Raw genomic sequence first — 24816 nt, forward strand, 5'->3', positions numbered from 1 at the left:
GCAGCCTGCATTTAGCCTACATCTGTTATTCAGCCAGACCATTTACCCAGATTTCTGAAATTCCTGTCAGACCAAAAACTGGCCCTTTTCTTCTGCAAGGGTAGCAATGCAACAGCATGGATTCAGCTGTTTGTCTAACAGAGCGCCAGTAATCACGCACATGAAGAGGTGGAAGTAGAGAGCATGCCATGGCAGCATCTGGCTGGGAAGAATAAAAGCTACAAGCAGAGATACCCCAGGGCTCTGACATGAATGGCTAAGGGCCTGAGGAACACAGCTGAAAACTGGGGGACTGGGTAAGGTCAAATATGAAAGACTCTTGGGTGGGTTGGCAATTGGAAGGGAGCAGTCTTGAGAGAGGAGATACAAGACAGAGGGCTGGGAATTTCCTTTTAATCGGTGTGGATTTGTGAGGAGAAAGGATGTAGCTCTAGACCAGGAAAAACAGAGAGGCTCTGAAATGGGAGAGAAAGGAGCAGAAGAGACATAGGGTGGGGAAATCAAGGTTGGGAAGTGATTGGAGAGAGCCCTTTTCACAGCTGGACACCTGTAAGTGTATGTCTTCTTTTTTTGTTCATTATAAATTGTTTTTACTTGCTCAAATTCCTCAGAAGTCTTATGTGTTTCTGTCCCAGCACCCACTCCTGAACTCAGGTGGGCACACAGGGCAGCTCCTTCTACCTTGACCAAAGAAAGAGTATTAAAAGAGCACTTATGACAAACATAACTCTTGATCTGTTTGGGCAATGTCTTAATTCTTCCTTTCTAATCAAACCTCCTTCACCCAGTGCTTGACAGATATGTAACATCAGTATGATTGATTACCTGGTTGCCAAACAAAATGTCAGTAGTCTTAACGCATTACACAAGGCATTAACAACAAAGACTTAAAATAAATTTAAGAAAATGTTAAGTTGTATTAAATAAATGTCAACTTTAGAGTATAAAAACAGCTGTTTACATTTGCAAAACAAAACAAATAAGGAACAACATGTTAGTATTTTTTCTAGGTGAATTTCCCTAGTTTTTGACAGTTTCTATTTTTTCAATTTTGTCTTGTGTAAATTCAAAACCACACAATTAAAAAACAGATTAGTTGGCAGTTATCTGTGATAATGCCTGTATTTATGACCCATGCTGAGAAAGCTGATGGTTCTGTTATTAGACATTTTTTGCAAAAGAAATTAAAAAAATTCTGGCACTTAGATTACAGCATCCAGCAAAAGTTAACAGTGAAAGCACAGAGTATGTTCCACATATATGATAAAACTTATACTAAAAATATTTTATATTAAGCACTATTTTGAAAAAGCAGAAGTTTTAAAACATCTGTAATTTGTACAACTGAAAATAAGTATTGATGTTACGTAAAAAAATCCCAACCTCACAGCCTTTTACAACATGCTTACACCATGACTGATCAATTAAAAATGAAACATGTGCAAACCTTTCTGCTAATGCCTTAAATAGTTGATGAAGGGCAATATTAGATCAAGATGTATTTATTTCTATCTATCTCATGATCTTCAAATGCATGTCCTCTCAGAGGCGGCTGGAATAAGCAGCATATATTTCATCAGGAAAGCAGAAGGCAGAAATTCAGTAGAATTTAAATTTTGGTTCTCATGATCATCATCCATGTCCCTTACAACATTTCCCTCAGCTTCTTGAAAACATATGTATAACTAGATTTTGGGGAAGATTAAGCCATGCATTTTGTCAGAACTTTGTGGTGGCAAAGGACATTTTGCCAGGCAACAGAAATTCGTCCTTTAGTCCACTTCGCATAGCTCGACTGCTATACTTGTGCAAAATACTAGTTTAAAAATGGGCTGGAAATCTTTATGCTACTACATTAGGAATACAAACAATAGCATAGCAAGGTACGATATCCAGAGTACTGCATGACTATGACATCAGAAAAATGTGATGCTTTACTTGTCTTCAACGGAAAAGATGTTTCTGCAACGTTTTAATGTAGTTCGTTCTGTGAAGGAAAAAAATCAACAGCTTCCAGTCCATCCACAGCACATACCTTTGAGAAATCTGTTCATTTACAGTGCTTTGGGAAATACACAGACAGTGATAGCAAGGGAGTTGAAAAGCCAGTCCAGTTTTGATTAAATGTTATGATAAGCTATGTACTGATTTTCTTTGCACAATATGTCATCAGGTGAATTTCGCTGTTGCAATGTTTTATTTCCAAAACACTCCTGAATAATGATGAGTGGAAACATCAATTTTCAGTAATGGAAATACCCTTCCATTATTTGGTTAACATCACTTGTGTTCTCAGTAATTAACAGGCTGACAGCTGAGTGCAAAAAGAGTTTTCTCACACTTTTTCACTGCTGAAGATGTGGAAGCACTGCTGAAAGAAACAACAGTTCAATAAACCTTGAAGGTAAGAAAAGATAGTTTCAATAATGACCGGAATTGAGAAAATTCAGGTTAGATGATCCAGATCACCACAGCTAAACCTACTTCAAAATTGTGGCTGTAATTTGAAGAGGTTACTTGGTTTAACATGATAAGGCTGATTAGAAGCTATTATAGAATCATAGAATGGTTAGGGTTGGAGAGGACCTAACATCATCTAGTTCCAACCCCCCTGCCATGGGCAGGCACACCTCACACAAAACCATGTTGTTCAAGGCTCTGTCCAATCTGGTCTTGAACACTGTCAAGGCTGGAGGTTTTATCACTTCTTTGGGCATACCTGCTCCAGTGCCTCACCAACCTCACAGTAAAGAACTTCTTCCTTATATCTAACCTGAACTTCCCCTTGTTCTACCACTACAGTACCTGATGAAGAGTCCCTCTTCACCATCCCTGTAGGCCCCCTTAGGTTACTGGAAGGCTGCTATGAGGTCTCCATGCAGCCTTCTCTTCTCCAGGCTGAACAGCTCCAACTTTCTCAGGCTGTCTTCATACGGGAGGTGCTCCAGCCCCCTGATCATCCTCGTGGCCCTCCTCTGGACTTGTTCCAACAGCTCCACTTCCTTATGTTGAGGACACCAGAAATCCACACAGTACTGCAAGTGGGGTCTCATGAGAGCAGAGTAGAGGGGCAGGATCACCTCCTTTGACCTGCTGGTCACGCTCCTTTTGATGCAGCCCAGGATATGGTTGCCTTTCTGGGCTACAAGCGCACACTGAAGCCAGCTCATGTTAAGTTTCTTATCAACCAACACCCCCAAGTCCTTCTCTGCAGGGCTGCTCTGAATCTCTTCTCTGCCCAACCTGTAGGTGTGACTGGGATTGCTCCGACCCAGGTGTAGGACCTTGCACTTGGCATGGTTAAACTTCATGAGGTCAGCATCGGCCCACCTCTCAAGCGTGTCAAGGTCCCTCTGGATGGCATCCCTTTCCTCCAGCGTATCAACTGGACCACACAGCTTAGTGTTGTCATCAAACTTGCTGAGGGTGCACTCAATCCCACTGTCCATGTCACTGACAAAGACGTTGAACAGGATCGGTCCCAACACTAACCCATGAGGTTGGACTCCACTTGCTACCCCACTTGTTACCAGCCTCCAGATGGAATTGAGCTGTTGACTGCAACTCTCTGGGTGCAGCCATCCAGCCAATTCTTTATCCACTGAACAGTTCACATATCAAATTGATGTCTCTCCAGTTTAGAGATAAAGGCATTGTGTGGGACAGTATCAAACCGTATCCTGGGCTGCATCAAAAGGAGCGTGACCAGCAGGTCGAAGGAGGTGATCCTGCCCCTCTACTCCGCTCTCGTGAGACCTCACCTGGAGTATTGTGTGCAATTCTGGTATCTCAACATAAAAAGGACATGGAACTGTTGGAACAAGTCCAGAGGAGGGCCACAAGGATGATCAGGGGACTGGAGCACCTCCCGTATGAAGACAGGCTGAGAAAGCTGGAGCTGCTCAGCCTGGAGAAGAGAAGGCTGCGTGGAGACCTCATAGCAGCTTTCCAGTATCCGAAGGGGGCCTATAGGGGTGCGGGAGAGGGACTCTTCATTAGGGACTGTAGTGATAGGACAAGGGGTAACGGGTTAAAACTTAAACAGGGGACGTTTAGATTGGATATAAGAAGGAAATTCTTTCCTGTTAGGGTGGTGAGGCACTGGAATGGGTTGCCCAGGGAGGTTGTGAATGCTCCATCCCTGGCAGTGTTCAAGGCCAGGTTGGACGAGGCCTTGGGTGATATGATTTAGTGTAAGGTGTCCCTGCCCATGGCAGGGGGGTTGGAACTAGATGATCTTAAGGTCCTTTCCAACCCTAACGATTCTATGATTCTATGAATCTATGACTTGCCAGTGAAGACCGACGCGAAGAAGTCATTGAAAACCTCAGCCTTCTCCAAATTAAGGGTAGCATGTTCCCCTGGTAGCTTCCAGAGAGTGCCCACATTTTCCCTAGTCTGTCTTTTGTTTGTGATACACCTATAGAAGCCCTTTCTGTTCTTTCACATCCCTGATCAGACTCAATTCTAACTGGGGCTTAGGTTTCCTGACCTGGTCCCCAGCTTCCTGGACAATGTCCCTGTATTCTTCTCAGGTCACCTTTCCTCGCTTCCACCTTATTCACGCTTCCTTTTTCTTTCTGAGTTTCCTCAGCAGCTCCTTATCCATCCATGAAAGTCTCCTGACCTTCTTGCCCATTTCTTTCTAGTCAGGACACAATGCTCCTGAGCTTGGAGCAAGTGATCCTTGAATATTAACCAGCATTCTTGGGCCCCCTGTCCTTTAGGGCTATATCCCATGGGACCTTACTAAGCAGGTTCCTGAAGAGGCCAAAGTCTGCTCTCTTGAAGTCCAGGGCAGTGAGCTTGCTCCACACTCTTCTCACTGTCCTGAGGATCTTGAATGCAACCATCTCATGATCGGTGCAACCAAGGCTGCCCTGGAGCATCACATTCCCAACCAGTCCCTCCCTGCTGGTGAGCACGAGGTCAAGCATGGCACCTCTCCTTGTTGGCTCTTCTATTACTTGCAAGAGGAAGCTGTCCTCCACACAATCACGGAACTTTCTGGATTGCTTCTGCCAGACAGTACTGTCCCTCCAAAAGTTATCAGGATAGTCGAAATCCCACATGAGGACAAGGGCCTGCTATTAGCAGAAGGTGCCATGTTCCTCCATTTCTTTTGTGACTTATTCCAATAACAAGACAATCAGGTCTCAAAATATGTACTGATTACCCTGTATCTGGTAAGAGAAAGGGCTACTCTCAAGTTTTCAGTTTCAAATTCCACACCTTCTAGACATAACAGAGACATTTTCATACCGGATTTAGGAAAACATCCCTACCTCACCACAGAAATCAACCAAAATGAAAACATTACTTTCTAAAGGTGCTCTAATTGCTGCTATTCCAGAAATATGAATTTCAGCATTTTATGCTGAGTTCACAAGGGGAGTTCCTGCTGACTGGAAGTACACACCACTAATGACGCCTTGACTTACACAATTTCATCTGAAAATGGCTGTTGGAACTGGCTAGTTCCACTGCTCAGAGGCATTTTCAGAATATGACATTAGGTCAGAAGCCTTGAAAGAGTCTTGATAACATTCCTACAAAAACCTGAACCTCCTGTGCCATTAAGAATAATTTCATGTGTTTGATTACAAAATAAAATAGAAGGGGCTTCCATGGAAAGTAGCTTTGCTTACAGGGACTATGTTCATTCTTCTGGATTTGAAAAGCTTTTCAAAGGACTTGATATCATCTGTCATCACCAGGAGTAGAAATTAAGCTTTAGTACTGCTTCCCTACAAAATACAACAGTTAGGATTTCTTGCACACAATCTTTGTGGAAGATGGTTCTGAGGATGAAAGCCAAAGATTTTTATAAAGGGGTTTACCAGTGCATCAGACTGCAAGGAATAGTTTATTTCGAGGATCTAAAGCACTCAGCAGGCAAAAAAGGAGCCTGAAATAACTAAAAGACAAAAAAGAACAAAACTGAAAATCCATACAATGAAACAAATCAGTATTCAAAAATACAATGAAGAAAGGGGCAGATTAGTTGCATTGCACATGTTAGGCAGAGAAGAAACGGGCTATTGTAGGGTAAGGATATGCATTGCTTAGATTTATTAGATGCCAGGTACAAAGGGAACATGCGTGCCAATCATTAAATTGAAGACATTGCATAAGGGTTTAGATGGATATATAGTCCCTAATTTCAAAGCATATACGTGTAGTACTCATAATGAAGAATATATATCTATGAACATAGATGTAACAAATTAGCTATCTATGGGATGGGGATATTGCTAAGGCACATAATGTCATTAGACTGGATTAAGTGTCCGAGATCAAAGAATTTCATGACAGCTTTTGTCATAAAGCAAGTTTTGGGTCTAGAATTCAGTTAAGGCTAGTCAAAGGAGCCAGGATTAATCTGACCAAAGCAGTGATCTACAAAGACATCTACAGGGAATGGAAAAAGATAGGAATTTCTAGTGCCCTATTTATCTCTCGTTTAAGCAAATCTCTAAAGCAGACCAGATGAATTGTACCTAACTTCTCCCACCTATTATAAAGGGAGACTAAGACAACTAGCTCAGAGATTGATTCACTACTGATATTTTCCAGAAAGTACAACTCACACATGACTCATGATTTCATGATAAAAACTGAAAATCTAGTACAGAGCTTTTGGTCATATTGCAGTCAGAGAGATAGTGAGAATGATAAAGAATGTTTCTATCATTTTTGACTATTCAAGAGAAGACAGCTCTGGCAAAGACATTTTAAATGCTATTCCCATCTTTACTATACCTCCATATTTTACTTACATTGAAGAACTTATCTCCACTGCAGCCAGTTGAAGAAATCTGATGAACGAAAAGATCTGTAGGCCAGGCAACTTTTTAGACCACTTGACAGGCTCTTGCATTTAAATAATTATTGGTTTAAAGTCTCCCATTCTTAAATCTTCACAAACGCAGAGAAACTGAGCCATTGGACATCTCAAAGACCTAGCTTATTCTAATTCTTTAGTATTGTGAACAGAAAGGAGCAAGCCTGGCAATATTTACTTTTGTAGGACTGTGTTTTTTAGATGTCTGTCAGATGTAAGAGAATAGTTTTGATCTGCTATTTTCCTTGAGAGTGTGATAAAAAATGGCTCCAATGAGTAATAATGCATATGACCTTAATTGAAAAGAGAAGGAACTTTCATTTCATTTTGCAAGTTCTGCCTGAACAAAGACTATTTTAGAAGCTGCAGACCCTTTAAAGTTACCAGAAACTAGCAGAAGAAAACCAAGCACTTGCAAAAAAAAAAAAAAAATTATGACAAGGAGTAAATCTACAGATAGAGACACATTTTTCTCCTCCCCATGGATGTGACCAGAAAGAAAAATAAATAGAATTATAGAATGTTATAAAAAAGTATACATTTGCACATGTTGACAATTTTTTTTTTTTACGTAGTTATTTATTTTATTTCACTTCATGCTGCAGGAACTGAATATAAAAGATCAGAATATAAAAAGCACAAAATATTTTCTTCTGTTATGCATAAAGCAGCTGGTTGTAAGAGGCCGAGACCTCATGAAGTTAAAACCTTGAATGATGTGATTATATCAACAAATAAGTTGCACATAACAAGCAGCTGCAGATAACATTTCCTGTATTGAATAATTTGTTTTTAGAGCCAAAACACTTTTCTTTTGTCTCCTGCTCATACTTTTCCTATAGCTCTCCTGAATTATTTTAAAAACAAACCTGTATTTTACTTTAACTCAAGGTAAAACAAGTACTATCAACAATAGCATAGAAGACACAATTCTTAAGAAATGCTTTATTGGAAATATTCTTCTGAGTTTGTATTGATATTCTTCTGAGTTTGTATTGCTGCCTCCATTTCTTCTTAAACTTTTTTCTGCTTTCATTAGGTTTATTTTAGTCATGTATTGTATGTGGATAAGAAAAACTACTTGGTTTTCCCCTTCTTTTGTCACTTAGATACCAAGATTTGTAAAAATAACAATATAATCTATGTTGTATAAGTTATTTTTCTTTTATTAAATTTTAAAAAATTTAAAATGTCTTTGTGCCTTGAGGCAGTCTAACAACCCCAATTTTCTAGCAAAAGTGGTTAAAAAAAAATAAATCCTATGCCTGATGCAGAGAAACATGCTCCCCCCCCCAAAAAAAAAATTAAAGAGGGAAAGCAGTATTTAATAAAATTTGAGGGTTTATTCTATTGTACCACATAGCACTGCAGGACTCTTCTGAACTAAGAGCAAACGATTCCTTGTTTTATCAATGACAGATTAAGTCATGTAAATGCAACTACATCACAACAAAGAATTGAATGATTTTTTTTTTTCATTTAAGAAATTCCAGATTAACATAGTGAAAGTTTAAGTTGGCGTAATGAGTATTTTAAAATAATGCTCCAAAACAGCACATGATAAACATAATGTTTCATTATTACTAAAGTAGAAAGTTAACTATTTCTGCTCTTTTAAACAGGATGCAATTTTAAAACTCTTAAGCTTCTTATAAATCAGCCTTTTTAGCCACAGAGATTTTTTCAAAATTATACCAAGAACAATTTAATCATATTAAATTTTTAACCAATTTTACATTTCTGCGTTCACAGCACAGTGCATGCAAATAACTGGGGCAATGTACATGCAAAGTTAGCTGAAGTTACATTTAGGTAACCCTCTCTTTCAAGGAATGAAATCTGAAAAATATGCTCCCTACACTATACAATATCTATTAAAACAAACAAACAAACAAACCAAACAAAACAAATCAGGCCCAAAACATATAATAGTTGCTCTGGTCACAAAAGCAATTTCCTTCCAGAAAAACACAGCACAGCACATTAACTAACAGGCATAAAATAATTCACAATACATACAATATCAGAGGTTTACATACCATCAAGAAGGCAAGAAAAAAAAAACGAGAAGGGCAAACAGCAGGAAAAGATATAGGGAAAGGGAATACTACAAAAGTACTACATGCTTGTGTTACGCAGTATTTTTAATATAGGCCTGATTTTATTTTTATGGACCTAATATTGTAAAAGAATAACCAAAAACCAAAAGCAATTAAAAATTTCTAGATTCATTCCCTCCTCTTGACGGCCTTTTTTTTTTTTTTTTTTTTTCCCCACATAATAAATAATAAATGGCAGTAAAAAAGTGGGAAAGAGATTTCCTAGAGAAATGCAGGCAGGAAGTTAAATTTTTAAAGGTATCATCAGGTCTGATCTCCATGTAACCTGAGGCGTATATTTCTTTATCAACAATTACATCACAGTTAGTTCTTGAATTACATTACATTAAATAAAAACACCCAAACAGGTTAGGAGATGATGTTAATATTACCTTTGTAAAATGAGTGGGCAAAGCTCTGCTCAGGAATTAACTTGGCAAGGAATCCATGGTTCAAACTTGGGTGAGGGATAGATGGTATGACCACAACTGTGGAGAAAATCATGGAATCAAATGTGAGCCAGCTAGTAGCATTCATGTGTGGCCTGGTCCACTGTGGATCCATGACAGATATCCTATCTCATTGAAACATGCAAATGTGGTTTTATCAACAAAAAAATGCATTTCTAAAGGAAGAAAACAAGTTCTGTATCAAGAGATAGGAAACAGCATACCTATTATTTGGGCACTTCAAGAGCAACATTCATGGGGAAAAAGAGACACAGAGATATATATATATTTAAATATATACAAGCACAGAGGCAAGACAGTCGTGGCTGATACAATTCACTGAAACCAGCAGTTTCTGAGTGCAGAACCATAACATATAACCAGGAAGGCACAAAAAATTGTTATTTCTCATAACTGACAATGTTCATGTATATTTAAAATGGAAAGCCTACAAGTACATGGACTTTAAAAATTATGTATAGGTAGTAAATGAAAACATCATGATGAATTAGAAAACAATTACTAAATATAAATATGACACAAATTAGAAGCTAAATTCTATGATGAAAATTAGCAACTCCATAAATGAAGTAATCGAAGATCTATACAAGAAGAAAAACACACATAAAGAGCGTCACACACAAATTCGATTATTGTTTTCAGCTCTTTTAACAAAGAAGGTACAGCTATAATTAGTCCAACCAGACTTGAAAAAAACTTAGTGAACTGTTTAAAAATATTTTAAACAACGTGGAGTAAAGTCTGGATTCCTAATTTCTGATGATTTCTGACAGCTAACAGACTCCCTCTCAGGCTGAAGAGCACATGCTAGCAAAAACCACTACTACTGCTAAAAATCACAAACATCTCAGTCAGAGAAGGCAACAGAAATGTTTCCTTTTTATCATATCGTTTCCATAGGCTTTTAAATACAAGCAGCAACACAGCAGGCTCCAAGAAAGTACTCAGTTCTCCACCAGTACCCTTTCACAAACCTCTTCACCCAAACAAAAGGAGTTCACATGGGCAAACAGCTGTGTTTGCGGTTTATACATTTCATGGTATAAAGTTATCTGTTTTTCTTAACAAATAACAGATTAAGGAAGCTGTGCTGATCAACTATATTGTACTTTATAGCTTTAACTTCGTCAGGAACCCTCCTTCTTTTTAATTATTTTCAAATTAAAGAAAAAAAGGCATACAAATTAGTTATAGCCTATAAGCAAACAGAATAACAGAAATCTGCCAATGTATGTTAAAGAACCAAATGATTACAGAGCAAGAAAGTAGCAAATATTTTCTTAACTGGATCTTAAGCTACTCATTAAAAATACTTTTTAGTAAAATAATTACAGTTCTAATAAAATCAAATAATATCTGAAGAAAACAAAAGTACCTGTACTTGTTGGTGAATTTATTTCTTGTCTGATATTTCTACCTGCCTGGCTCCCAGACCTTGCAGTTTCTCGTTGTGGCTCTAGGATATCACGGTATTTGGAGACCATCAGAACAGAAATAAAGTAGACTACAGCCAAAGCTAAGAACTGAGCCTGTTTGCTGTCATCCTGTGTTGGTGAAAAAGGAACAGATCTATAATATGAGACATTTCCATAGAATTTTCACGCAAAATCATCACAAGGCTTAATAAATAATACCTTTCTGAAATGTTATACCTGTTAATATAGTAGTAAATAGAATATGTAGAAGATTTAATAGATTTTCAGTGGAGTAATATGCACATAGAATATAGTAAGTACTAAATTTTACACGTAATTTGGCAACTCAAAAATCTCTGGGACTGTGCACTCAATGAGCTTTTCAGAACAGAGGTCTGACTCTGCTCTAAGTTCTTTCAAGGCTTCACGACTGCAAGGGCAACTGACTTTCACTGCCCCAAGGATGAGTCTCTGAAAGCTCCTGCCACAAGAAGGTAAGTACTGCTGAGAGAGAAAATAAACCTCACTGATGCTTTTCTAGTTAACACTGGACACATAGCAGGCATAACACCTTCTGGTAACATGTAAAAGCAGGAAGGATATGACCACTGGTTTTCCTCCAGCAGTAAATCCCAGCTCCTATATTCTGACTTCTCCCTCAACAGGATTGTCTGCAGCAATCTTAGTTTTTCTGGACTCTGATTTAAGTAAATGTCAGTACCAAAACAACTTTGCTGTCTTTTTTCCTCCCACCCTAGTCTGCTGTACTATGTAAACTATGGCTTAGGTATAATCCTAACTGAGCTTAAGTTGCTGTAGTTCAACTGAAAAGTATTTTATTATTATTATGGTGTAAAACCGACATGGTAGAATTAAGACTTCAGCATCTCCCTACTCCTATAGCAGTTTCACCTTGTCTCAATTCCACAAGTATGCATTTTCTCTTAGAAATCCAGTGCTTGCTTTCCATGTTTTCTGGGTGTTACTTAATTTGGCTGCATGTCTTTGCAATTATTAAAATAACAAGAAATCCTCTTAGTAACTTCTTTCATATAAATGTCAGAAACAGTATTTCCTCTATTCTCCTCTAGTTAAGAAAAGAGTAGATTACAGACGATCTCCAAATTCAACCCTACCTTTTCAAGGTCATCCTGACAGATGGTTTTTTTTTTGTGTCATGTTCTACCTTTTTCTTTTCAAAGTTATTTCTAACTTCAGTATTTACTTCAATAGACTCATACTTAAGTTGGAGAAGTTTAAACATAACATGTATTTGTGTATATATAATAACAATTCTTATTGTACTACTTTCAAAACCAAACACATTGTGGTGCAATTTTATACTAAAAATAGTTGCAAAAAATCTGAAAAACATTTTAAAATACATTTATATATGTATATGTATGTTTAGGAGAAGTAAAAATTCTTTTCCTAAATCAACTTAATGCACTTCTGTAATACAAATAATAATTCTTCCTCCTACCCTTGTTGGACAAACAACTGACACCTTTAGTAGTATAGTTTTAATCAACATAGGTTATAACTAATTTATTCTGGCTATGATTATTTGGCTAGTATAAAGTCTGACTGTTTACTAATCTCAAATTTCTTATGAGTATGATTTTGAAGTGCAGAAAGTGGCTGATAGTTACAAAGCCACGAGCAGATGATTTGTAGATAATGTAAGAAGTGCAACACATGAAGGATATTTTTAATTCTCGGACAACCAAAATCTCTTTCAAAATATAACTGATGATTTTGCAGAAGAAAGGATTATAGCATGTATTACTCACCACATCACGAAAAACAACTGCTCGTAGACGATTAATATCAACATCCTGAAGAAGCCTATCAGGGTCTTTTATAGGAGAAAGATTGCCAGGGACATTTTCAAGGGGAGTCTAAAAATAAAAAGTAGTGAGATTTAGCTCCCTCACAAATATCAAAGAATTTCTGTTAGGACTTTAATTTGACACCTTTTTTAGATATTGCATCAATCTTACGTGCTTTTTTGCTACCAGTATACTTCTAACATAATACTCAGACAAGAGTTCTAGAAATAAAGCAATATTATTGTCTTAATACTAACTAATTAGATATAAACTGTTACATCTTCCAAGTACCTCTGAACAACTACATCTGTTCCCAGAGTTTAGATAACAATTTGCACACAAAGGTTATTTCAGATTACAGCTGTTTCATAGCAGTACAATAAATTATTTCTAATATGTGTGTTAAATTTAAAAACAATTAGCATATTTTAAAAAATCAGTTCATGTTCATTATACTGAGAATTATTACAGACTAATTACAGAATAACTGCTATTACTATGAAAGCATAGAGCAGTATGCTTCCTTTAAAAAATGACAATGTATTAGAAACGAGGCCTAAATATCTAAAAGTCTCCTTACACTGATTTGCTTTGCACTATATGTGATAACATGGAGAAATGTAATGTTTTCAGTGAGATTTAATGAAATAATATTGTGAAAAGAGCTGAATTAAAAAAACTGAATTAAAAAGAGATTAATTAAAAAAGCCTTTAGAGAAGAAAAACCACTGAATTTAGCAATGAAAGTATAGTAGCAAAAGAAAAAGGAAAACTTTACATCATGCAAAGTATTGTACTTTAGTCATGGACTGTGTTAAATTCTTTGAGATTTTAGCTTTAGGACTCTCAAAGTCTTAAAGCAGTACACAAGTTTTGTTTTTCAGTTTTTTTTTTTTTCTTTAAGAAGGAGATTCACAATGAATTAAAGAAACTGGAAGAACTAAGCTGTACTTGAATATTAGACAAGTTTAATTCATAAAATTAGATAGAAAATACTGATGTCTAACACACATGCAAAGGTCTGTTGAAGTTACCGAGACTCAGATGTTCCACCAATGAAGATGTGATTGCAGGATTTCATTGTACTTCCCTGACAGGTTAAAAAAGCTATGCAGGTATATGACCAAGGTGAGTAATGGGACTTACTCTTTGAAGTAGACCATGCAAAACTGAAAAAGCTGTTTAAAATTTTTTCAGTGATATTACTGCAATTAATGTTTTCTTCTTTCAAACAAACTCCCTCAAATACTACTTTTAACCAGTTGAGCTTTTGTCAAATATTTGAAAAGGCAGTTAAAGTTATTTTCTGATCCTTTAAAGCAGTGGTACAGACTTGTCATTCCTACTGGTAACTGTAGGTTGGGTTACCTTGGTTGCTGCTGATGCAGTTACACCCTGAAGGGCATCCTGCGTCTTATTGCTGATTAATGTTGTCTTGTTGACTCTCTCTCTCTGCCTTTGCCGGCATTCTAAGCAGTTTCTCACAGCCACACAACAAACTGAAAAGTTATGGAAATGCTACACATTAGAATATTTTCCATTTTAAATTAATAACAGTCTGTACATCTAGTTTGATATGTCAATAATCATGTCCAAATAGCAAGTGCAACACAGTTCTCACATTAGACTCTGTCAGCACTAAACAAACCATTATGACTTACTCATTCTATTCTTTATATGAACAACTGTTTTATATGTGTTATATCACTATATTAAAATCTGAAAATCATTGAACTGCAGCTCTTGTATGTTACTGATCAGTTATTAACAGTTAAAATCCGAAGAACTTACATACAACTAGAATAGAAAAAATAGTAGAATTTGATGAAAATTGATCACTGAGAATAAACTACATGTTTTATACCAGAAGTAGTATAATTATCACTGACATAATAACTGCTATGAATAATAACAGAACTGATTACAAAAATTATTCATCATTTGAGAAATGAAAAAATATGTGGGATGTAACATTAGGAAAACAACATTATGCCAGATGATAGTCAAAATTTAATGTTCACAAGGCTAAAGTGATATAGTTTGCATAGAATAGTTTGAATTATTCATAAATTTTTAAGTTTCCTAAAGTAATTGTAACAGTATATAGCAAATAATAAACAGTGAAGAGAGGTGCCAGACTGTTGCAACATATACTGACTACAGAGTCTGCACATGCATCCTATGCTTTCAGTCTTACATAGACTAAAAGTAGTCTTCCAAAACCATGGAGAACTGAATAAGGAAACCTGCAGCATAAAGGCAGCAGAAGAGTTTTAAGGAAAAAAAATAACCCTATATTTATTTACTTCTATTTAATACTTTTACTCCCCCCAAACATAAGAAAGAACAATTTCAAACACATCATTTTAACTTACTCTTGTGCCTAAATTAAGCTTAAAATGTATCAAATCAATAATAAATGAGATTTTTATTTTATCACATCATAGTCAGTACAAGTCCTTTCCTACACATCACCATCTGATCCATCTGTAGCACATTGATCTGTAAATAATTATTTAATATATACTATCTGCTGACTTACCAAGCCTTAGGCACTGTCGCATTAGTCCTCCAGAAGACATGTTTTTTTCAGCTTCAATCTCACTAAAATTTAGAGAACTGGCAAATACTAATACATCCACCATTGCCATCAGACGGCTGAGAAAAGTTACTGCTGTCTCTGCTGACATTCCTTGTGTCACTTCAATATTTTCCAATTCAGTCTTTAAAAGGAGAAAATTTAATTAAACTGTTTGAACACAACTGAATTATAAAGATAGCACATACACATACAAATCTAAACTGTTATGCTTACTGACAAGTACATTGAAAAGTTATTTTAAAATCTCCTACTGTTACCATTAACATAAACTGTGAGTCAAAGTAAGACACTATGAAGACTGAGAAAATTATTTACATTTACATGCTTTAACAGATGATTAAAAGTGTAATATAGATGAGAAAATTATTAGCAATTACATAAAGACAAAGTGTGGCCAGATAGTAAAACAATGCAAAGTACATCAGAGTGCAATGTACTCTTACATTTTTCCATAGGCTAAGCAAACTGTCGGGTAACATGAAGCAATTACTGTTTGTATAGCTTTTACATTCCTTTAGATAAACAAGTAAATGTGAGGAGTGGAGTGGAAAAAATCAGACAGTTTTGCCCTGTTTCTATGAATTGATTCTCCCTGGGAATGCTTACACATATAGGAGCCTGACAGATTCCAATTCTCCCGGAGATCAGAAGAGAGTACACTTATTCCCTCATGACAGCAATGAGGGGAAGTAAAAAGGTGACAAGTTATAAGATGTGCAGCTCATGTTTGTCAGAGAAAGGCCATTTCTTTCCTAATTTAGTGTTGGACTCTCCTTGATCGGAATCCATAGAAAAATGCTGAATGAAGTCCGTATTTCTGAAATCTAAAAAGGGATTATATTTTTCTTAAAAAATACACTTAGATGCCCTGAGTCATGTTTTCAAATGCATTCAGGTATCTAACAGTGCAGATAAAAAATGAGAAAACAGTAAGTTAAATTAAAAAAATAAATATCTGTTTAAACACTTTTATCTCCAGAGGCAGGCAAAATTGAAAACAGGATTTAGTACTTAAGTGTGTCCACATTTATATGCCTAAATACTGGTTTTTAAATTGTTTACAGATGTCTGATTCTTGACTGTCACAAAATTTCAGATTACTGGGCTTTTCTGAACACAGAGTTCAGCCTCTTCAAAAAGTATTACTTCCATTATGTTTATTTGAATTCATTTGCTTAGAAGTATCTATGAAAAAAATCAAATTATATTTCATGCTGTTAAGGCCATTTCCTTGAGAAGAAAAAGAAATACAGAAAAGAAAAAATGGCTTACTTCTGTACTTTTGAAAAATTAGTATCCTCACTCATGAGTCGCTTTTTAGAACTTTTTCCATACAAAATTATAAAAGTGTGAACTGTGCAAAACACTATTAAGGAAACAACTGTTTTGAAAGATGAAGGATATAATTTGGCATGTGTCACCACCATGACAGATACCACTTCATTTAATTTCTCATAGGATCTAACAAGTCAGTTACATGAGTGATTTGGGAAGGGCTGTCATCTGCCTGATCTGCCCAATAATATCAGAAAAATGGTAAAATGACAATGCTCAGAAGAATGATTTCCAGCCTATCTTCTTTAGCCAGGTGTCCCCTGGTTAGTGCGGACTGTGTTCCTACTTTTTGGAAAAATCAGTTGCTGGTTTTTTACAACATCATTTTTGAAAGCACTCATCCAAAGAAAATAGATTTGAAAAAATCTATACCATAACAATCTGCTAAAACTCATAGGTGGTTACTGAAACTTGAACATTGAACTCTGAACTCATGCTAGAAACAACATCAGGCTTGCTAGCAGCCAACTGACTGCCTGCTGTTGATATTTTTAGAGCTCCAACTGTATTGCAACAATCACAGTCTTAAACCTTCTCAAAACACCAACTTTTTTTTTTAATTTTTGTAAGTTACATAACAAATTCATTTTTTTATAAAACTTTTGTGTATTTTACCAAGATTTTTGCAATCTTTGAATTGAAAAAAAAACCCAACAACAAGCCAATCTTTTTTTTTTTTTTGACACCCCAAATCTCCCTAGAATTCTGCTGTATGAAAGAAAAAAAGACGACCAAAAGTTTTTTTACAGCAAAACTTACCATCAGTTCTACCTGTTAAACTCAGCATGTTGATATTCTAACAACATTTAAAACAAACTCCACTGTTATCAAGCTGCCTTCAAGTATTAGTAGTATTTTAAACAGGTGTAGCTCAAAAACTCTTTAAAAAGTGAACCAATCACCATTTCATAACTACTTAGCATACTTTAAGATCATGCTTAACATGTCTCCTCTACAATAAACTTATTCAGGGCCTAAAGAGTTTTTCCATTGACAACCACATTTATAATTTAATTCAACTCACAGACCTGTCTACATTCAGTCTGTAGCTAACAATAAGCATCATACTTAACAATGCATCAAGTTACTCAAGGGACATAGGTTAGGAAAAGTTAATGATTACACCCAATATATTCCTACTCGCATCCTACTATATAATAAAATAATAATAATAATAATAATAATAAAGCCAAAATGTTAAATGATCAAAAATAAGGTATTTTTGAAAATCCAAAAAACTGAAACTTACAGCAGCAATACTAACCTTAGAACCCTGGACATGCAACAGACAAAACAGACAACAGATCACAACAATAAAAGAAAAAGAAAATTATTTAAGTTAACTAAAAATACCATGTAAAATTTAAACAAATTAGTATATTAGAATTATACATTTGTTTAATTTATAATTAGAACAGCAAAACATTACAGCTCAGAATGAACATTTGAAAATAAAGACTTCTAAGAGATATCTATGCACAAGGAAAACTGTAAATCTTGTATTATTATAGAGTTCCTGTAAACACTGATTCTTCCAAACCAAAGTACATATTTTATATAGTATGTAGAGCAATTCTATGAACCAATGTAAATCAAAGTAATGTTTTCACTGATTACATAGAAATAAAATGAGTGTTTTACAACAAGCCACTCAAATGTAATGTAATAAAGTAGTTAATCCTTGTATGAGGAGGCAAATATATTTAAAATGCTTTGACAAAAAAAAAAATCTAAATCACAAAAAGCAAACTGGTTCTTCATGCATAATGCTCCTTCCTTCAAAGCAACACAAGATAGCTCATTATATATATTGTTATATTTGGGAGCAATTTCTTCAATCTAAACCAAGACTATACTGCATATCTGAATGCTTTTGAATCACAGAAATACAATGAAAGATTCACTAAGCCTCTGAGACCGAGTTAGTTTTCAAGTTCCATTGTTTGCAATTGAACAGGTGTTTTACATTTTTATGTTTTAGTTTTAGGTAGAAGGACTTTCTTATCACAAAGGGCTAGGAACTAATTCTTAAGTTTTCAATAATTGTATTTTAAAAAGAGAAAGTGAATTTTCAAGAATACGTCAGTCATTTTGTAATTTTAATAGTGGAAAAATGTAATCTAACAGAAAGAAAAACAAGCTGAAACTAACTGCTATTCTTTTGGAATAAAAATTACCACATTCAACCAATTTTTAAATGTGTCTTCTTCTGTAGCTGGATACATCTCAAGAATTAACCTGTGGCTACTATCTCTTGATTACTAGCTGAAAGGGATTACATCAGTGGACCACTGCTGTTTCTTGGAATTGTTATAGATCACACAGCACCTTTGAGATCACATGAGTCAGGAACATGATAATGCTAATAATATATACAGGACATACAGAAATGTACCACATAATGGCTTTTAATCCACATTACTAATAAGGCCATTTTAAAATGTTTGAGTTTTACAGACAGCTGTTCATGTAACTCCAGCAGCCCTCAGATCACAATTTGAGAGCTGCTGTTTTAAATACTCCAAGTAAGAATTAGAATTATAGACTTCAAAGAACAAATAGAAAAACAAATTGCAAGGAGTCTGGAAATTTACTCGCAATTGTCACGTATATGTAACTCCTCCGATTTCTGTTGCCTTAATATTCTCAAGTCCTTGACATATCTGCCATCCTCATAGTAAGCTATAATTACTTCAAATTCCTAGCTTGTACACAAAGTGCTTCATCTGAAAACCAGCTACTATTAACAGAAAGCATCTTCCACAAACTTTTTTCCTAACAGCTCCCAAATATGTGTTTTTCACACTTGCACAGCATCTTAAAAGTATCTTCCTTATAGTTGTAATTAAAAAAACATGCCTCAAAGACCTCCCCCACAGATAGGAAAAAAAGGAAACCAGGATTTTGTATTTAATGTCCTCTCTGTAATATTGGCAAAATTATCTAATATTCCCAATTTAATAAGATGACATCAGAATCAACACAGAACACATCACAGTTTAGACTGTAAACCAACAAAAACTGGTGTTTTTTTTTTTGTTAATATTTGCTTTAATTTCAAATTGTTTCATATGTATAATTGACAACTTTTTAAAAATGTACAGATCCTGAGACAGGGCTACTACGCAACTGAAATCAAAGGAATTATTAAAACATAGATCAGTGTGAATCACAGTAAATTTTCCCATGTATTCCATACAAACATATAATCTTCACTGTACTCAAGTCACTCATAGATTTGTGAGTGGTTTGTTTTCACAGATAATACATTTTCCCCTTTCATTTTACTATTCAAATTTAAAGGCTCTTGTCCACAGCATCATTCAGACCATCCTAGTCTAAATTAAAAAAAAGGAAGGCAAAATATAGATGTTTATTACAAGACTCAAATTGAGGAAATTCTGTAATTAGGATGCCTGTTTTATAGCAGACAAGAGATTATGAAGTAATCTTCCACCCAGCCCAGAAGAATTGCCATTTTACTCCAAATCCTAACTATGTAGAGGAAGAAGTCTTTTTGAAATGGGAAATTCTCCTAACATTCATCTTTTTAAAGAAACTGTAACAGTACTGCTTTTACAGCAGGGGAGGGAACAAAATACAGAATGCGTTGGGAAAAAAAAAAATAAAAAAGCAACCCTGCAACTCCTCTGATATTCTGAAAGTTATTTTGCTAAATTTAGTTATTTTCTGCATATAGCCTTAGTTAATTCATACAGTAGTTAGGGTTGGAAAGGACCTTAAGATCATCAAGTTCCAATTCAAGAATCCAATATTCAGGATCTATTCTACTAATGAAAAATAGGTGAAATGCCTTTAAAAAAAATGAAAGGCAATGGGACACATGTAACAAAACCTACCTCTATAGCAGGTTGTTGAGAAGAGTTTCATAACAGACATTTAAGAACGGGCAGCCCAAGATGAAGCCTTACTTGAACTCAGGTCTGAGAAACTGAAGTCAAGGGTGCCTAGGTAGGTCTCTGACATTGATACAGGAACGATGTGTTTCTGTCTGTCACCTTCTCCATTAGAAAACAGGTAAGCTATCTTGCAAAAAAGAGGCTGGATTCAGCTCCAGGTTAACAACCATTACAGTTGGTGAACACTATAGATATTTGGCTGGCCAGCTACTAGATATCTAGTACATCAGAGATAGCTGAATTATTTACTTCTATTGAGTAGATCTCCATTGGCTAGAAATCTACTCCACATGTAAGTAGTCCAAGTGGATATGTAAATTTACCATAATCTCTTCCTGAATTGCATCCTGTTCTATCATACTGAAATTAAAGGGTGGAATGAACTTTATTGTCTGTTCTATAGCTTTGCTCTCATATTTCATTATTCCAGACCAAAAAGTAAATTAATTTTTGGAATTAGATGTAAACACATGTCCTATGTCATAAATACACATTAGGAGGAAACAATTAAGAACTACTGCTATAAAATTTCAATATGAGCCTAAAAGGCCTTCAGCAGGGTTTGGAACTAGATGATCTTCAGGTCCTTTCCAACTCTAACCATTCTATGATTCTATGATTTTAGAGTCACCATTCATAAACGTGAAAAAAAGAAAAAATTTAAGTAAAATGAGCTCATACTTGTTGATAAACTAAACATACGTATTCTACAGGACCTATAAAATGTGAGGGTTTCAACACTGCAGAAAAGTTCCACAGAATAGAGATAATGGAAGATCAGAAGCTTCCAAAGACAGAGACTAAATAAGATTAAGACTCTACAGATTAATACGGGCACATCAGGAGATATGACTCAAGCTTACAGTCATAAATGATATGGAGATGAATGAAGACAAAAGTGACCACTCCTTTTATAGCATAAACGGTAAGGCACATAGTAACTTTATATATTTAAGCAGGCATAAAAAACCAAAGAAGTGCTTCAAAGGTTATATAATTACTTTGTCAGACTCAATGCCACATGGTATTATGGATGTTAAAAGCGCAAGTAACTTCAAAAAAGATTAGATAAAGTTTATAAGGATAAATTCCACGGTAGTTATTAAACATGACATCTTGGACACCCTTTCTAGCTGTTAAAATCCTAAATGCTGAAATGAAGTATCATTAGAGCAATCAACATGCTTGCCCAGAGTTCTGTATTTTGATGTAAGCTGCAGTCACTGTTGGAGGCAGAATGTTGGAGGATAAAGCAGACGGGCCCTTGGGCTGACACAGAAAGGCAGCTTATGCAAATTCTGAACAGCTTCCTTATATACACATAGCACAGTACTCCTTGACTGGAGTGCCTAGTTTAGATTACAGAATCACAAAATCATACAGAATCACATCACGGTTGATGCTGGGAGGGATTCATGAGTTGCAATAAAAAATTTGGATTTGTGGAAAGAAACAATTCATTAATGTAATTAATTACAACACAACAGGTTCTATCTGAATAACAAGAAACGCTTTTTCACTGTGAGGGTGACCAAGCACCGGCACAAATTGCACAGGGAGGTGGTGGAGTCTCTGTCTTTGGAGATACTCAAAAGCCATCTGAACACAGTACCGGGCAACTGGTTGTAGGTGGCCCTTCCTGAGCAGGGGAGGTGGACCAGATGACCTCCAGAAATCCCTTTCCACCTTCAAACATTCTATAATTCTGTGATTCTTTGAATTGGTAAGGGAGAAAGCATATTAGATCTTTCCTCTCTTGAGAGTTACTCTGACAGAAAAGTGGCAGTAGAAGGCCTGTCATGGTTTTGTGCAGTGGAGACATCATATAAATCTCCCAGTTTCAGACCTTTTTTCCAATTAGTAGCCCTGAGAAGGAGAGTGAGACAGTCTTTTGTAAGTGATTGTAAGCCCTGTACTACCTTGCCCTTTCAAGATTGAGAAGACATATATTCCTAACAGCAGTCCATCCACTTTCTCCATAGCAGTTCAAGGATGCAAAAGTATTAGAAGTCTGAGAATCAGTACAAAACTTCATTCATCATATGATGGATATTCAGAAGTGGTCTGATGCCCAACAGAGCATCTGATCCCTTCATAACTGTGATTCAGAACAATATTGAAGGACAGCACCTTCTGTAAGAGGAACGACGTGCTCAGCTCTGTATCTGCAACAACTAATAAACTGACTTTCCTGCTAATGTTTATGGATGGGCAATGATAGAAACAGGAATGGAGCTGAAAGGGAGGGAAGAAGCTCTCTGGTAGGTGGAAATGATTATGAAATCACCATCTAAATGGCAACAGTTATTTCCAGGTGAAGGGAATCTCTGACTTTATCAATTACTACACCTTATCTGTACATTTGGGACAGAAGTAAGCCTTTTTATTTTTATTTTTTTTTTTTAATTTCACAGAGTAGGATTAATTCAGTTTGAAGCTAGCTTCTGATCTTTTAGTGAATTAGTTTATTTCACAATCTATTTTTATTTTATTATCCTAAACAGATGACAAAATCAAGCATTTAAGTAATACACTGTATTACTTAAGTCCCCATGTAGTGGAGAAATGCATGCATAATATAAGAATTTGAAAATGTAGTCTTCTGTATCAATGCATGAAAATCATTGCTGTTGTTGCAATGCAGTATTAACACACAACACTTTAACAAGTAGATGTGTAATTTAGAAAGCTGTATCAGCTATCTGTACACACAGACACACATATATATTTATTACCCAGAACAAAATAGAGGGAAATGGTGTGCACTCTCTCATACTTATCAATATTTACAGTGAAGCACTTGCAAAATCTTTTATTCAGCAATCTTAAAATCATTCTTGTGACTAGAGACAACTAAAGTGTTTCCCATTAGTCTTGCACTCCTGCTTATAGCAAATATTTTCCCACTTAACAGAGTGAAAATAGTAAAGACACATTATTTTACCATTAATTGCCTGACTGAAAGTCATATCAATGTTTAGCCAACTGCTAGTCCATACATTCATACCTTTCAAATTATATCATGCAAATTTTATTTTTTTTTTTGACTAGCTAACTAGAAGTAATAGCAGAGGCAAAGTAATCTTAGTTGCTGAATGGCTAGAACAAGGAATTGAGCTTCTACTGCCAACCTACATTTGGAGCTTCCAGTGCCTACTAGCCACATTACTTCAGAGGAGCCTCTCTGTCCTTTCTGGGCCTCATTTTCTCCCCTTTCAAAGACCAATATTAACTGCAGGTGCTTATGGGATGCTCAAGATAAAACATTCAGTGTGAAAGAGTTACAGGTATTATATGCCCAGACAAGAGGTCACATTCAAATAGTGTAATTACTATTTACAATAGTGCCATATTTACAAAGCATTTCTCCCTTTTTCATGAAGCACGCGATTTGGCTACTTTGTCTACTTGAGCTATGTTCACCTAAGAACTTACCAAGAACATTGGAGTGGATAAAAATATCAGCCTATTTCAATACAAGATTTAAAAAAAAAAACAAACAACAAACCCACGAAAAAATGTTCAGTATCTACTGAAGGAAGAAGTAAAGAGAGTAGTGAGGGGATGACTTCTAGTAACATCTGGCATGCAAACAAATGGTGGCCATGCAAAACAGATTTATTAATATCAGTAGCAATGACTAGCCATCATAAAGCATGTGATTTTGTTAGAGTAATTATGATTCATGACCATGATCCGAATGTTCTTCTCTTTCAAACAAAATATTAAATTCCTATGAAATATTATTCTTAGTGCTATTTCTCTAACAAAATTATAATATTGCAGATGCAAACTATATCGCGAAGCTTAACATTTTCAATTACAAATGTAATTTTTTTTGAAGGAATTAGCAGAGAGGGGACACAAGTCCCTAAATAAGAAAAGTCAGCTGCAAATTATGGTTCGTATTATTAACAACAATTTCTAATATGACCACTAGGTGGAAATATTGTACTTACAGTTGGGGATGTGGCTGCTGACAGCAATGGCAAAATTCCTCCACAAGCAATAATAATATTGTCTACCATCTGGGAAATGAGGTGTATTGTGTTGTGTACAAAAATAATATTTTCATTGCTGTTGACAAAGTCCATCACAGACTTTGTGGAGTGACTGCAAGAACAGAAGAAAGGACAAATTAAAAAGAGTTAAAATAAAAGTTCAGATAAATTAATTTTTTTGAAACCAGACCCGAATGTTTCTTTGAGATCAAGAAAAAATATGGTCTACAAAACTTTGCATGTAAATGGTCTAAAAATGTGAACAGGACCAGCTCAATGAACAAATTGACTGCAATCT

General features: G+C 35.6%; 1 protein-coding gene across 11 annotated transcripts in view; it reads right to left on the reverse strand.

The window, feature by feature from the left end:
- NBEA (neurobeachin) overlaps positions 1–24816 on the reverse strand; it is a 507179-nt gene that overhangs the window by 312383 nt on the left and 169980 nt on the right. For 6 of the 11 annotated variants that reach the window (XM_062615042.1, XM_062615047.1, XM_062615041.1 and 3 more), the window contains 7 exons: positions 24477–24630; positions 17847–17870; positions 15203–15383; positions 14029–14159; positions 12622–12729; positions 10789–10957; positions 9336–9431 (listed from right to left, as the gene is read on the reverse strand). In XM_062615042.1, the coding sequence (XP_062471026.1) occupies positions 9336–9431; positions 10789–10957; positions 12622–12729; positions 14029–14159; positions 15203–15383; positions 17847–17870; positions 24477–24630 (863 nt within the window). The remainder of the gene's footprint in view (positions 1–9335; positions 9432–10788; positions 10958–12621; positions 12730–14028; positions 14160–15202; positions 15384–17846; positions 17871–24476; positions 24631–24816) is intronic. The other 5 variants (XM_062615053.1, XM_062615045.1, XM_062615048.1 and 2 more) reach the window with 2 other exon arrangements.

This window comes from Pezoporus occidentalis, unplaced genomic scaffold (assembly GCF_034315485.1).
Source record: "Pezoporus occidentalis ecotype Australia unplaced genomic scaffold, CSIRO_AGI_Poc_V1 ctg18, whole genome shotgun sequence".
NCBI classification, from domain to species: domain Eukaryota; kingdom Metazoa; phylum Chordata; class Aves; order Psittaciformes; family Psittacidae; genus Pezoporus; species Pezoporus occidentalis.